Source organism: Acipenser ruthenus, chromosome 13, assembly GCF_902713425.1.
Source record: "Acipenser ruthenus chromosome 13, fAciRut3.2 maternal haplotype, whole genome shotgun sequence".
NCBI classification, from domain to species: domain Eukaryota; kingdom Metazoa; phylum Chordata; class Actinopteri; order Acipenseriformes; family Acipenseridae; genus Acipenser; species Acipenser ruthenus.
In genome coordinates this window covers 21895746-21910769 of record NC_081201.1, presented here as the reverse complement: position 1 = coordinate 21910769, position 15024 = coordinate 21895746, and the positions used below count along the sequence as shown (strand labels likewise).

The window sequence follows — 15024 nt, the reverse complement described above, 5'->3', positions numbered from 1 at the left end:
TTCAGAGTAAAACCTGATAGAACATTAAACTTGGAGGAATTCATCAGATTTCAAATTAATGAAGCAAAATACATCTGGAAACAAACAAAAAAGGCAACCAAGAAAAAGAAGAAGAAAAATCTGGCATTTAGAAACCCATTAGCCACCAGGTGTGATGTTGTCAAGCACAGAAGATGTACTTAAACGGCAGGCAATGACCTTAGCTTTCACAGTTTCTAATGAAGTCAGCCTGACTGGCAACAGCATGCATTGGATGAGAAGCATAAAAGCTCCAATCTTCTCATAATGGATTTTAAGTTGACGTTGTTCACTTTAGTTTTTAAAATGAATGCAACAGCCTTAATACTGCAGGTTGTAAAATGTTACTGAAGATGCAGACTTTTGTGTAAGTACATAACTAGTCATCATACTTGTCAGTTTCTCCAATATACAAGTACTGATTTGCTATATTGAAGAAGTCGGCATCCTGTGGTGACACATTTATGATTATATATATATATATATATATATATATATATATATATATATATATATATATATATATATATATATATATATATATTATTACACGGCACTGGTTCTAATTTGTGGAAAACTGTGAAATCCATGCTCACTGTGAAAAAATACAGCCTTGGTGATTCAACAGCACAAATAAGCAATGTCAGTGAAGGGAAAGTTAAAAAAAAAAAAAAAAAGATATTTTCAGGAAAACAGGCTTAAGATTTACCCATGGCTGGAGTTTAATAACAATATTAGTTGTTCATTGGGGCTCACAGACGGAAAAAAAGTGAACACGTGTGATTGAAAATTCCTTGAAGTGTGGTCATACTGAGCTCAGTCTAACAGCGTCCCTCCCTGTTTTCCCGTCATTAACCAATGACACAATATGTCTTTCTTGTGGGAGGTGCACAGTAAAAGGAATGGCAACAATAATACATTATGATGAGTCATTTTGTCACAGGCTGAGATTAGACAGAATTAAACTGAATTGTGACAGAACGGGCCAGCTGACGCTGAGCAAGTTTGTGAATGGGTTACAGATCAGATGCGCTGCTGCTGAGGGACACCGACGGCAATGACGGGCAGGCAACTTTTGTCATATGGTTTTTTTGGGGCACTGCGGCAATTGCCGCTGGTCCCATCTGTTATTTTGCACCCTGAAATTATATTTATTTATTTATATATTTATTTATTTTTATATATATACACACATACACACATATATATATACACACATACACACACACACACATATATATATATATATATATATATATATATATATATATATATATATATATATATATATATATATATATACACACACACACACACACACACACACACATACATATATATATACAGACGTGCTCAAATTTGTTGGTACCCCTCCACAAAAAACGAAGAATGCACAATTTGCTCTGAACTAACTTCAAACTGACAAAAGTAATTGGCATCCACCATTGTTTATTCCATATTTAATAGAAATCAGACTTTGCTTTTGATTTTTTATTCAACATAATATTGTAAATAATAAAACAAATGAAAATGGCATGGACAAAAATGATGGGACCGCTATCCTAATATTTTGTTGCACAACCTTTAGAGGCAATCACTGCAATCAAACGTTTTCTGTAGCTCTCAATGAGACTTCTGCACCTGTTAACAGGTAGTTTGGCCCACTCTTCCTGAGCAAACTGCTCCAGCTGTCTCAGGTTTGATGGGTGTCTTCTCCAGACTGCAAGTTTCAGCTCTTTCCATAGATGTTTGATAGGATTCAGATCAGGACTCATAGAAGGCCACTTCAGAATAGTCCAATGTTTTGTTCTTATCCAGAATGTGTGTTTTGCAAGGCTGGAATCGGGCAGATTTGTCTTTGTGAAGGACGCATGAATCAAGCCAAGTACAAGGTTGTCCTGGAAGAAAACTTGCTTCCTTCTGCTCTGACAATGTTCCCCAACTCTGAGGATTGGTTTTTCCAGCAGGACAATGCTCCATGCCACACAGCCAGGTCAATCAAGGTGTGGATGGAGGACCACCAGATCAAGACCCTGTCATGGCCAGCCCAATCTCCAGACCTGAACCCCGTTGAAAACCTCTGGAATGTGATCAAGAGGAAGATGGATGGTCACAAGCCATCAAACAAAGCCGAGCTGCTTGAATTTTTGTGCCAGGAGTGGCATAAAGTCACCCAACATCAATGTGAAAGACTGGTGGAGAGCATGCTAAGACGCATGAAAGCTGTGCTTGAAAATCAGGGTTATTCCACCAAATATTGATTTCTGAACTCTTCCTAAGTTAAAACATTAGTATTGTGTTGTTTAAAAATGAATATGAACTTATTTTCTTTGCATTATTCGAGGTCTGACAACACTGCATCTTTTTTGTTATTTTGACCAGTTGTCATTTTCTGCAAATAAATGCTCTAAATGACAATATTTTTATTTGGAATTTGGGAGAAATGTTGTCAGTAGTTTATAGAATAAAACAAAAATGTTCATTTTACCCAAACACATACCTATAAATAGTAAAACCAAAGAAACTGATAATTTTGCAGTGGTCTCTTAATTTTTTTCCAGAGCTGTATATATATATATATATATATATATATATATATATATATATATATATATATATATATATATGAATGAGAGAATCAGTCCTCTGGCATGTGATTGGTTAAAACTTCAACAGCTCCAACTATTACCCCCGTGACGCTGCTTATGGTCAGTTTTTTTTTTTTTTTCACAAAATACATCAAGCTGAGAGTCCTTCCTCTCGTCGCACAACAAAGCAAAATGGCGGACAAACCCGCATCTGGACCTCCTGGACAGCAATTTTGTGATGTAACAGAAAACGAATTATAAAATATACCACAAAACAAAGTTGCTGCAAACACTAAGTGTTTAACTTCCTAAAATTCAACTATGTAAATAAACAAGACGTTTACAATTCAACTGACTCCTCAGAGAATTCTATGCCGCAGTGAGAAAGTCAGATGGACAATTCTAAGCCAATAAAACTTTAATAAAAATGTGCTGTGGACTTCAAAAACATTACTTTCTTGTCCGCTTCATAAAACAAACATGGACTGCAGCTTTGGGCATTATAATCCCCTGTTGTTAACTATAGTTCTCTCAGGGGGCCATAGTTTCCCACTCTCCAGTCCATATTTACTATCTATATCTAGATCTATCTATATTAGTTTGTGGGTGAACAAAGCACTTTTCATGATGCTGTAAACAGAGTAGTAAAATACATAGATCAAGCAGAACAATGTTTTGTTTTCAAGTACATTTCTTTCGGCCAATAAAAAGTATACTTAGATAAAAGGTTTGAAGATGAATTCCCTGTATTTTGCAAATATTCATTTTAATAAATTGGAGGAGATGAAGCATCATACAATACTGTTCAAATTTAAATATCTCTTTTACTTAAAGATAATGTTTATTCTATTTTTGTTAGAATATAGTACATGTTTTATATATATGAATGAATGAATGCATGCATTTATAGGTACCAAGCTGAGTTTTTGTCAGGTGAAATCCCTGCTGAACATGTATACAGGTATGCATCAAGTTCATATCAAACAGACATGGCTTTCTATGTAACCTTCTCACCTCATTGTGTGGGAGACCTGCAGCAGAGAAGATGGGTATCTTCTGGCCTCTGGCAATACTGTTCATGCCATCGATAGCAGAGATACCAGTCTGAATCATCTCCTCTGGGTAGATACGGCATTGAGGGTTGATAGGCTGACCTAACGGGGGTTTTAAAAAAACAATTCAAGCATTCGCTACTAAAATCTTGTAGTAAATATGCTAAACATCCACTTACTTGAACAAACCCTAGGAAAGAAAGAAAATATGTTTGAACATGAAAAGTAAAAAAGTGTGACAGGCAGACATACTTTATATACCTAAAGATTAAGACAGACTCAATAACTTGGGACAAGTGGTTCTCTATTCTATAACTAAAGAAGGTCCTTAGCAAGTCATGTGACAATTGGACAAATGCTTCTCTAGATATACTGAGCATCAAAAGAAACTTATCACATATTTGTGCATCAAAAGAAACGGATCACTCATATTTTGATGCACTAGATGTCATCGAAAAATGACAAACTCTGTTTCAGAGCAGGTGCAATGAATTTTTATTGTGCTGACCAACAACTGACATTTTACTGTCTGAAGTTATGGGGGGGACTGGGAATACTGTGAAAGTCACAGGCTAGGAGCGTGTGTGGTCGCCGTTGGAAGCAATACAAGCAGTACATTTGCGACGTATGCTTTGCACCAGGTTTTGGATGTTGTCTTGTGGAATCCTGGCCCATTCCTCTTGTAGTGCCTGTATAAGCATCTGTCTGCAGTGGTCTCTGAGCCCTAGAAGCCACACGTCACCCAAGTTCATCCCACAAATGTTCAATTGGACTCAGGTCTGGGGAATAAGGCATCCATGGCATGATTCTGCAAGAATGCTGTCGTGACACAACATGTGGATGTGCGTTGTCTTGCTGGAATGTTGTCTCATTAGGATGGGTTTGCAAGAAGGGCACCAAGTGAGGCCTTAGGACTTGGTTAACTTGGTTAGCGACTCGACACTCCTGCCCAGACCATCACAATTGGACCTCCCCACCGATTGGTCTCTCGTATACAACAATTAGCATATCGTTCACCACGTCTACGCCATGCTCGCCGACGTCCATCTGGACAGTCTGTGCAGAATCTCAATTAGTCACTGAAGAGGACCTGGCTCCACTGAAGGCGAGTCCACCTAAGGTGTTGTTGGCACCACCTCATCCTGTTGCGACAGTGCAAATTGCTGAGCACCGGACCCCTGTATGGTCATCTGGCCTGTAGATGACTGTGTAACATTTTACAGTTGAACTGCTGATGAATGGATTGTTACGACCTGCAGTATCAGATGCTGTTCGACTAGCAGTCTGAAAATGATCACGAAGATGCTGCATAATGATCTGTCGATCTTGGGCAGGTGTTATGACTCTTGGTCTCCCAGTTCGTGGGCCTGTCATTGACAGTGTGTGTCCGGTTATACCATCTCGCCAGGTTTGAAATTGCTGGCTGTGAGCACCCAAGACGGCGAGCCATAGTATGCAGCTCTAGTCCAGCCTCCAACATGCCGATTGCACGAAGGCGCTGCTCTCTTGACAGATGTGGCATATTGGTGTTTTTCTGTGATTTTCTTGATTGCTTTTATTTAAGCTTGCAATTCAACAGCTGAAATCACTCCAATCAACTGTCTCACCAATTAAGTGATTAAGTGCATATGCTTCAGTCATAGTCCCTCAAGCATGTCATGGTCAAGGATGAATGATCGAGTGATTAAAAAGAAACCAAAAACATTTCATCAATGTCCATCATTTATATACCTTATTTTTTTCCCCAAAGATAAATGTGTCATAACAGTGATAAGTTTCTTTTGATGCTCAGTATATATGAAAACCTTGAAAATGATAGAGAAAGAGAGATGGACAGAGACAAACAGCCTCCAAATAACACGATGGCGGGATATAACAAAAGAAACAACATTCATACAGGTTTGACTGCATCCTGAAGGACACATTTGATTGGTTTTAAATAGTCACCAAGCTGTAGATCATTGAAGTTTGACATAACAAATATACCTATTTATATCTGATGGCTTAATATTTAGAATTCAGGAACTCATCCCTCAAAAGCATTTTGAACACAATACGTAATATAATTATCTTCTTGTAAAAGCATCACGTCAAATTGCCCATCTTTATATAAAATAAATAAATAAATAAATAAATAAAAAAATGTACTCTTCCTGGGACAGACCACACAATGGAATTAAATCAAGGCTGTATTATAATGTTACAATGTGTGCATATTCATAAGGAGATAAACGGAATTTAAAGGTCACTAGTGGGCTACACAATGTGGTTGGATTAACAGAAGATGAGGGATAACAGGGATTTTCCTTCAGCAAACAGAATAAAATTACATAAATGAATGTTGTATTTACATATTTTCCAGCAGACAGATAGTTTGAAAGATAACATTTATCCTTTACCAGAGATTAGGGGCCTCACATTGAACAATCAGGTTAAAGTAAATCTCCGATCCATTTTCTAAATTCTAGTTAATGGGTGAACTTAACCTACAAAGAAAGATGCAATATATTTAGTACACTGCTGAGTGTTCTGTCATACCCATGATATCCAGAAAGTCTTCAGCCAGCACAGTGGGTCCTCTGTCAATAGGTTTACCAGAGCCATTGAATACTCGACCTGGAAAAAACAGGACTCTAATTTTAAGCTCTTCAGAAAGGTCAACTAGTTAGAAAACTGTCCAGGGTTTTGAATATCTACATTCTAGACATTGAATCAGAAGCAACTGACATTTTGATGTATACAGTAGGTTGTACTTTATTTTTTATAATATACTTATATATACTTGATGAATTTCTACACAGGGTGAGTCATAATTCGTGGAGGATGATATGCATGACCAGGACAGAGATTATCTTACAAGGACAGCACTGCAAATGTAAACACTAAGGGTAGGTTTTACTGATGTAAAACAGGGGTGTTAATAGTTAGTGTTAAAGTATTAAGCATTTTTAATTTTGCCTAAATGTTAAACCTTTGTCAGAAATATGTAGGTCACGTATAGGTGTTGGGTGTTGGACTTAGTGCTTACATAGTAAGTGTACAGTCTAGGAACATTTATTTCAATATTATTTTCCATATACAATTAAATACTTACACAAATATATGTGAGCGCCATTTTTAAACTATATCATATTTTAATATGCATTACAACTCACAAACATACTGAAGATTGTTTAAAGATGCTGCTCACATTATGGGTGGAAAAATTATCTTAATGAGCAAAACTGCACAAATGGGCCTATATGGGTTTCGATATTAAAGCTGAATTATGCTAAGACTAACACTGGGGCTCAAATCTCTACATTTATAGGTAAAAAGGTAGGAAAACTATCGCATTTCACACATATCAGCAACAATTAAAAGCATGACATTGCTATTCTGTCATAAGGGGAAACTACCATCTGCAATTGGGCTTTATTCACACAGCATAAGACTAAAGCTGCAGGCAACATGCTGTGAAAAGAACCCTGATTCTTCAAACTCAATACCTGATTTCATGGTCCGCTATACAAAGATTTGTTTAAACAAGCATCCTCCTGTTGAATGGTCAACTTACCAAGCATGTCCTCCGACACAGGTGAGCGAAGGATGTCACCTGTAAACTCACAGGCTGTTTTCTTAGCATCAATACCAGATGTCCCCTCAAACACCTGGGGAAAAAGAAGAGTCGGTCATAATAGACAATACTTTTGTAATGATTTCCATTACACAAGAGTAGATGTTAAAACTTCATGCTGATTTGAACTCGGCTCTTGCCGAGATAAGCACCAACTAAGACGTAGCTTTACAGTAAACTAATGTGATCCATATGTGTCTCCATCCATTTACGTTTCCTTCCATCTGATGATGTAGATATCCTTCTGTCTGGTGTTAATGGCTGAAGTGTAATGCTGGCTCCAGGGATCAGCTTATTTTGCCTCCCTGGCGCATCAGCACACACAACGGCTGCGATGCTGGCTCCGGGGAACAACCACAGTGCGGCCTCCCCAGCGCATCAGCATGACAACCGTAGGGTACAACTCTGGGGTCTTCAAGTGGGCACCTTCCATCCTCAGTGTTTCGTCGACTAGCCCACGACACCTCAAGAGGGCTCGACGGTGATTCTGGCGTCCCAGCATCACCCCCTCCGTCCCCCACTCAACTCAGCCCAGTTTACTTACCTGTACATCAGCGTTTCTTTCTTTCTATTGTGCTTGAGATCCCCAGCCAGAATCTTTCCTTCTCAACCACAGCCAGTTGCTGCTCCTCTCTGCTGCTTCAGATAAGTTCTTCACTGTGCGACGCAACTCTTGGCCACTGAATCCGACATCTCTGAGAAACCGGGTTGTAGAGTGTGCCACGAATCCTCGACAACCCACCTCCACTGGGTAAACCCTGACTCTCCATCCTCGCTGTTCCGCTTCAGTGGCTAGTTGAGCATACCGCAGTTTCTTCCTCTCATACGCCTCATCTACAGCATCCTCCCATGGCACTGTTAACTCTACCAGGTGAACAAGGCGTGCTGATCCAGACCACAAGACAATATCTGGTCGAAGGTTAGTGGTGGCAATCTCAGGTGGAAAAATAAGCCGTTGACCAACATCTGCCAGCATTTTCCAGTCTCTAGCAGCTGCCAGTTGTCCTGGGCGAGGATTGGTTTTAACACCTTTTTTTGGTGGTTGCTCTCCTGGGCGGAGGAATGTTGTCTTTTGTGTGTAATGTTTTGATGGAACAGGTGGCAACTTATTGGTCATGTTACGCTTGTCTTCCAATGCTAAGGCCAAACATCGCAGCACCTGGTCATGGCGCCAAGTAAACCGTCCTTGGCTAAGAGCCACCTTACATCCTGTCAAAATGTGCCTTAATGTTGCAGGTGATGAACACAAAGGACATGAGGGATCCTCTCCTACCCAGAGGTTTAGGTTCTGTGGTGATGGGAGAACATCATATGTTGACCTGATGAGGAAACTGATCCTGCTCTGTTCCATTGACCACAGGTCTTGCCAGCCAATCTTGCGTTGTTCCACACTCTCCCATCTCATCCATTCTCCCTGCTTGGCCTGGGAAATGGCCTTTATACACCTCATCATCTCCTCCTGCTTTTGCACCTCGTTGACTACCAGCTTCCTCCTTTGAGCTGGGGCTGCCTTGTGCCATGTAGGAGGAGCTGAACTGAGACCAAGAAACCCTCTTCCATACTGAACTTGCCCCATGATATCACCAATTCGAAGGGCAGCCTTTGCATCTTCCACAGCTTTCTTTGCCGCCCACTTTCTTCCAGTTTTCAACACAGGTGCTGCCTCCCTTACGCATTTGTCGCGTGACTCTACTAATGTCATTTCCAGTCTGACCTTGGCGCACTTAAACTCCTCGGTTAGAGCAGAGACTGGTAGCTGCAGTATTCCTTTACCATAAAGTCCCACTCTGCTGAGGCAGCGTGGAACTCCCAACCATTTCCTGGTGTATGAACTGATTAAAGCTTCCAGCTTCTCTACTGTTGTCAAAGAAACCTCGTACACAGTCAGTGGCCACAGCAACCTCGGCAGTAGACCAAACTGAAAGCACCAGAGTTTTAGTTTGGCTGGTAGAGCGCAGCTGTCTATGCTCTTCAACCCTTCCACTGCTTGTTGTCTAACTTCTCCCACACGAACTGTGTCCTTTAGATCCCCGTCGTACCATCTCCCAAGACTCTTCACTGGCTTCTCAGTCACTGTTGGTATTGCCTCACCATTAATGAAGAATGTTTTATCTACTACTTTGTCTTTAATTATAGAGATGCTCCTTGATTTAGTGGGCTTGAATTGCATTCGTGCCCATTCAATGTTATTGGTTAATTTGCCCAATAACCGATTAGTGCAGGCTACTGTTGTAGTCATGGTTGTCATGTCATCCATGTATGCTCGAATTGGTGGTAGTCGCATTCCAGAAGCCAAGCGCTCTCCTCCTACTACCCATTTTGATGCCCTAATGATTACTTCCATTGCCATGGTAAAAGCCAGTGGAGAAATGGTGCATCCTGCCATTATTCCAACCTCTAGGCATTGCCATGTAGTGCTGAATTCTGAAGTTGAAAAACTAAATTGCAAATCTCCAAAGTAGGCTTTCACTAAATTTGTTATTGTCATCAGTACACTGAAAAAATCAAATGCTGCCCAAAGAAGTTCATGTGGCACTGAACCATATGCATTAGCCAAATCCAGGAATGTCACATGGAGCTCCTTCCTATCCTTTTTAGCTGATTGAATTTGTTGCCAGATCACATTGATGTGTTCTAAGCATCCTGGGAAACCTGGAATGCCCGCTTTTTGTATTGAAGTGTCAATGAAGCAGTTCTTTAATAGGTAAGTTGACAATCTCTGAGCAAAAATGCTGAAGAAAATCTTGCCTTCTACGTTTAATAAGGAAATAGGACGAAACTGACTGATGCTTGTAGAATCTTTTTCTTTAGGTATAAAGACTCCACCTGCTCGGCGCCATGCTCTTGGTACAACCTGTTTTTCCCATGCCACTTTCATCAATTTCCACAGAATTCGTAGAACTCCTGAAGCACTTTTGTACACTCTGTACGGAACTCCATTAGGCCCTGGAGATGATGAAGCCCTTGCTTTTTTCACATCTTGCTCTACTTCTTTCCACTTAGGTGCACAGTCCTCCATTTGGTATTCTTGTGGATTGATAGGTGGGGTGTCTGACGGAATTGACATAGGCTCCTGCCTTTTTGAATCTGTATGTGTTTCCTCCAAATATCTCTCCAGCTCAACCTTAGATGTTTTTAGTGTGCCATTCTTCTCACTGGTGAATAACTTCTTTACAAATTTGAATGAGTCTTTATAAAAGTTAGCTCTCGCACGCTCCTTCTTTTTGTAGCGTTTCCGTAGGCGCTCAGCTCTGCGCAATGTTGCAAGCTTATCTTTTATGACCCTTTGTAAGAGATTGAGTCCCTCCTTCTGACTTTGTTCTGCTCTTCTCCATTGCTTCCTCAGCTGTCTCCTTTCTCTAACTAAGCGTTCAATCTCCTGCTGCCGTCTAGACTTTCCAGGAATAGTTTGTACTTTTTCCTTCCTTTTTTCAACTCCAAACCTCTCACTTCCATATGCGTAGATGATGTCCCCAAATTTATCCAGCTTCTTTTCAACTGTTCCACTTAATCTTTCCAATGCAAAGCAGAGATCTGTGTTTACTGTGTCCCATGCCGTTTTCTCACAAGCTCTTGGCCATTTAACTCCAGGCTTGTGCCCACTGAGGTTCTTTTCTCTCATATGCTGGTTTGTCTGACCGGGTTCACAAGGATCATTAGGTTCATCACTAACTGTGTCCATGCAAGTCCTCCTCACGTCTATGACAGGGGTGCTGATATCCTGCAAACTGTGGTTTGCATCCTGTCGCTGGATTTCATTTGACTGACTTGACTGACTTCGTAAGAAGTACTGATCAATGCGAGGCCCTTGTCCCTTCTCCCTCAACTTTTCAGCAAAAATAAAGGTTGTAGCATTGTGTAATCAACAATGAAAAGGTTTTTTAAAGAAACAGGTTTAAAATGGAGACAAGGTTAGTTGAAATTAAGCGAAATGTCAGGATATTCACTTCAGAAAACTTTATTTGCAGAAAGTATATATATTTTTTTTAAATGCATTTTTTAGAAAAAGAAAAAAATATTATATTAATTTTATACTTATCCAATGCTGTTCTGTTTATATAGGCTTACCTGGACTACAGCTTTGGAGCCACTGACTTCCAGCACTTGTCCACTCCTCTTGGTGCCATCAGGCAGCGTCAGGTGAACAATCTCTGCATACTTGGGGAACTAAAAGACACAGTGAAAACGAGTGAACACAAATAACAGCACTGCTGCTTGAAGTGCAGGGTGAATCATGCAATCAGGATTTGAATCCTGTGTGAGCCAAGTGCCGATATTGGCTTGGGACCCACAGGGGAGCGCTACATCGCGCTTGCGCAGGGTTAGGGAGGAAAAATATCTGGGGATAGATTGCCTTCATTGACCGCTAGTGGTCAGGCACTAGATGAGTCCAGGCAGAGTTCCCAGATTGAACCCTTGCCGTCTGTAGTGTGGTAAGATCCGTTGCTTAGGTTCAGAGGGTAAAAACAGCTAATTGGCTAGACACTAGAAACAGAGCTTGTCTGCAAACATCTTCAAGAAATTAAACCTTCTTGTATTAAATTGTTGGATAGCAGCTAAAATCTTAGTCAAAACTGTGTAATTTACATTTATCAAACGTATTGGGCAGTAATCAGATATAACTGAGACAGATTTTCCTGTTTCAAAGATAAGGATTATTAAACTCATCACTGAAGGTATGGGTATGAGCTGTGGGTTTAGATTTATACATGTATGAATGCTAAAGTTATATATTTCAGAACATGTTTGTATTCTAAGATTGCATGTTATTTAAAAATTTAAATAAAGCAACATTTCAAGTCTTGAAACTCGCACTTCAACCAGTCATGTATATAATTGAAATGACCATGTGCCAGGAGTTTGAATAACCAGGGCCCTGGTAAAATTTTACTAAATGGATTGCAGGTATCACAGCACAAATTAGTCACGCCCGAGTCTGTGGGTTTACTAATAGGAGTTGTTCATGCAGCTATAAGGGAGGAACAATTTATTTAACAAAAAGTATTTAAAATATACTTTACTGAAAATAGTTCTGAACGCTAGGGCTGGGTGCAGGGCTAGTGTGAGTTTCAAGTCATTTAATATAGCACGATCACTTAGATACAAATTATAGAAACAACAATACATACAAGTGGTGATCAATAATTCAACTGCAAATACAGTAGGAATGTAAGAGAAATAAGTCACATGTACCTTCACATGGTCCAAGATAACAAGGGGTCCATTTACACCAGATACTGTAGAGTAGGCTGAAAAACATTTAAAAATAACAACCACTTAACAATTATATTTTCTCCTTTTCACAATATATTTTTCAGGGCTCACAAAATACAGTAATAAACTAGAATCTGGAGTTCTTCATTGCAAACCTATGCAACAGGCTTTGTCACTTTCAGTTTATGAGCCGTTTCTGACCAGGACGCTGCTGCTGTAATAGAGGGGGGTAGAGATACTGCTATCCAAAGTCAATAAGAAAGCATCAAGTTTGATTGTCATTTTATTTGCTGTGATTTTCCTTAGCTTGAATATCTCCACAACGACCGCATTTGATCAGCTGCTGGCCAGAAGCAAAATATAAATGGAAAATGATCACATTAAGGAGTTTTAATAAAAAGAATCAGAGCTGGATCAAAAAAACAAACAAACAAACATTACTCTAAACGGGAAGTGATTTATTACAGCATTTTGTGAACCCCTGATTTATTTTTTTAATTTATTTTTAAACATGAAGCCTAATTACATTGCACCTTTTACAACAATAACAATAATAATAATAATAATAATAATAATAATAATAATATTATAATTATTATTATTATTATTATTATTATTATTATTATTATTATTATTATTAATAAATAATTGCAGTTCAATATCAGTAGATCAAGCAAGTTGCTCCTGAACATTACACAAGATGCACTTAACCTTTGTGAACTACAGCAATACGACCCCCCCTTTCTTTTAGTCATACCTTTCAAATGCATAAAGCAACAAAATCAATCTGAAATTGAAGATATCCATTTTTTTAACTCTAATTATTAAATTTACTTTGACCACTGAAAGAAAGTCAAGTAGACAAACATGTTGTCATTACCTAAAATGTTTACTGTAGTTACCGTTCAACAGTGATAATGATTGACTGTTTTAAAGTTCAGGATGACACAAATCTAATACAGCTACTGTAAACCACAATTCTATGGAAGCTTGACACATGTATAGCCTGCTGTGTCGTGGACATAAGGTAAATTAGCCAAAACTTGTGTAACTCAATGAAAAAAAAAATTTAAAAAGGGAGGGGTGTGGGTTGTGGGCTGGGTCCTAAAGCTTTTACTTACTATGGGAAAACATTAAAGATTCTGATATTGGAGACGATTTCGCCATGCCTGCCATTTGTTTCTGGTCCTACATCTGTGGTATCTAGAAGTAAGAGAGCCCATTGTTTCACCCAGGCCTCCATGGTGCTCTTGCTTTTTGTGCAAACCGTCAATCTCTTGGCGGATATCAAAGCCGCAAGGAAATTAGGACAGACTGGCTCTACAGCAAAGCACTAAAGCCTAGCAGGGTGCATCCACAATGCCACTAATTAGGCAGTGGCCAACAAAATAGCCTGTCAATGCACAATTGCTGTTTCCCACACACACCTGCATTTCATACCCTAATAAGCGTACAGGCCAGGACAGGAGGACTACCCGCTCAAGTGTGAAAAAGAAAAAAAAAAACTGACCAAATATAACAGTGTAGCCTTTACCCTCTATAGAACTCTCCATTCTTCAACATCTACTGGGTTCAGAGCAACAACAGGAAAGCAAAACAAAAAAATGTTCCCTTAGATTTAGTTTCAGACCAGCAGAGAAGACCAACCGGATTTTAGTTTTGTGCAAATCTAAACTGGATCTTGTTAAATGATATTCTAACCTATATATTCTAAAGTTTTTGTTGTTCTCTGCGGAAGAAACAATTTGTGTCTATATTCCAAAAAAAAACATGTAATGTGAAAAAAAACACTGTACTAACTGTCAAATATAAAACTAGTATCCTAAACTTATAGAAACACAATATAAGAAACAGTATACAGTCCTTTTTGAGAAAAGGTCTAGTCATTTATAATTCATTTGTACATTGGTCATTGTTTCAAAACGTTTCAGTGCTCTGAGCTTCATACAGTTTTATCATTGTAAGAAATATGATGCCCCAATTTCCTCTCAGCTTATAACAATATGTTAAGGAAGAAAGCAAAGGAGAAAAAGCACATTTTAACACCACCGCTCAAAATATTGTATCTCTGCTGAGAGTTTTATGATTCAATAAAAACTCTGTGTTGACTATTGTACAAATTTTTTTTGGACAGAAAACTAGCGTGTATATTTTCATCCGCAGGACAGTGTGTGAAATGTAGGTTAATGAGTCTGGCAGCAATTAACACAGAACTGAGCTGAACGATCGACACACTGCCTGCTCATTGCAGCTGTTAGTTTGCAAACCCACTCTGTTCTGAGGGAGAATTGCACATACTGTACTGTACAGCGTGATTCTGAATGCATCCCGAAACGCTGAAACTGTAGTATAGTAACTTCAACTTCAGTGCCTTAGAAATGCAAAAACCTACAATACTTAGCATATACACAGTGTGTGTTTTAAAGTTGTAATGTTAAAATGATCTTTTCTAATATAATTTAATATGGTTTTATTTTTAATAGAGAGAAGCAGGTGGGATTGTATTGTGCTATTAAACAGAACAGAATCAAAAGCT

General features: G+C 39.0%; 1 protein-coding gene across 1 annotated transcript in view; it reads right to left on the bottom strand.

Annotated features, from left to right (window-relative positions):
* LOC117417751 (V-type proton ATPase subunit B, brain isoform-like) overlaps positions 1-15024 on the bottom strand; it is a 52546-nt gene that overhangs the window by 28009 nt on the left and 9513 nt on the right. Inside the window, exons 2-6 of the mRNA XM_034030041.3 lie at positions 12468-12523; positions 11343-11441; positions 7215-7308; positions 6197-6274; positions 3621-3760 (exon numbers count right to left, since the gene is read on the bottom strand). Coding sequence (XP_033885932.1) covers positions 3621-3760; positions 6197-6274; positions 7215-7308; positions 11343-11441; positions 12468-12523 — 467 coding nt within the window. The remainder of the gene's footprint in view (positions 1-3620; positions 3761-6196; positions 6275-7214; positions 7309-11342; positions 11442-12467; positions 12524-15024) is intronic.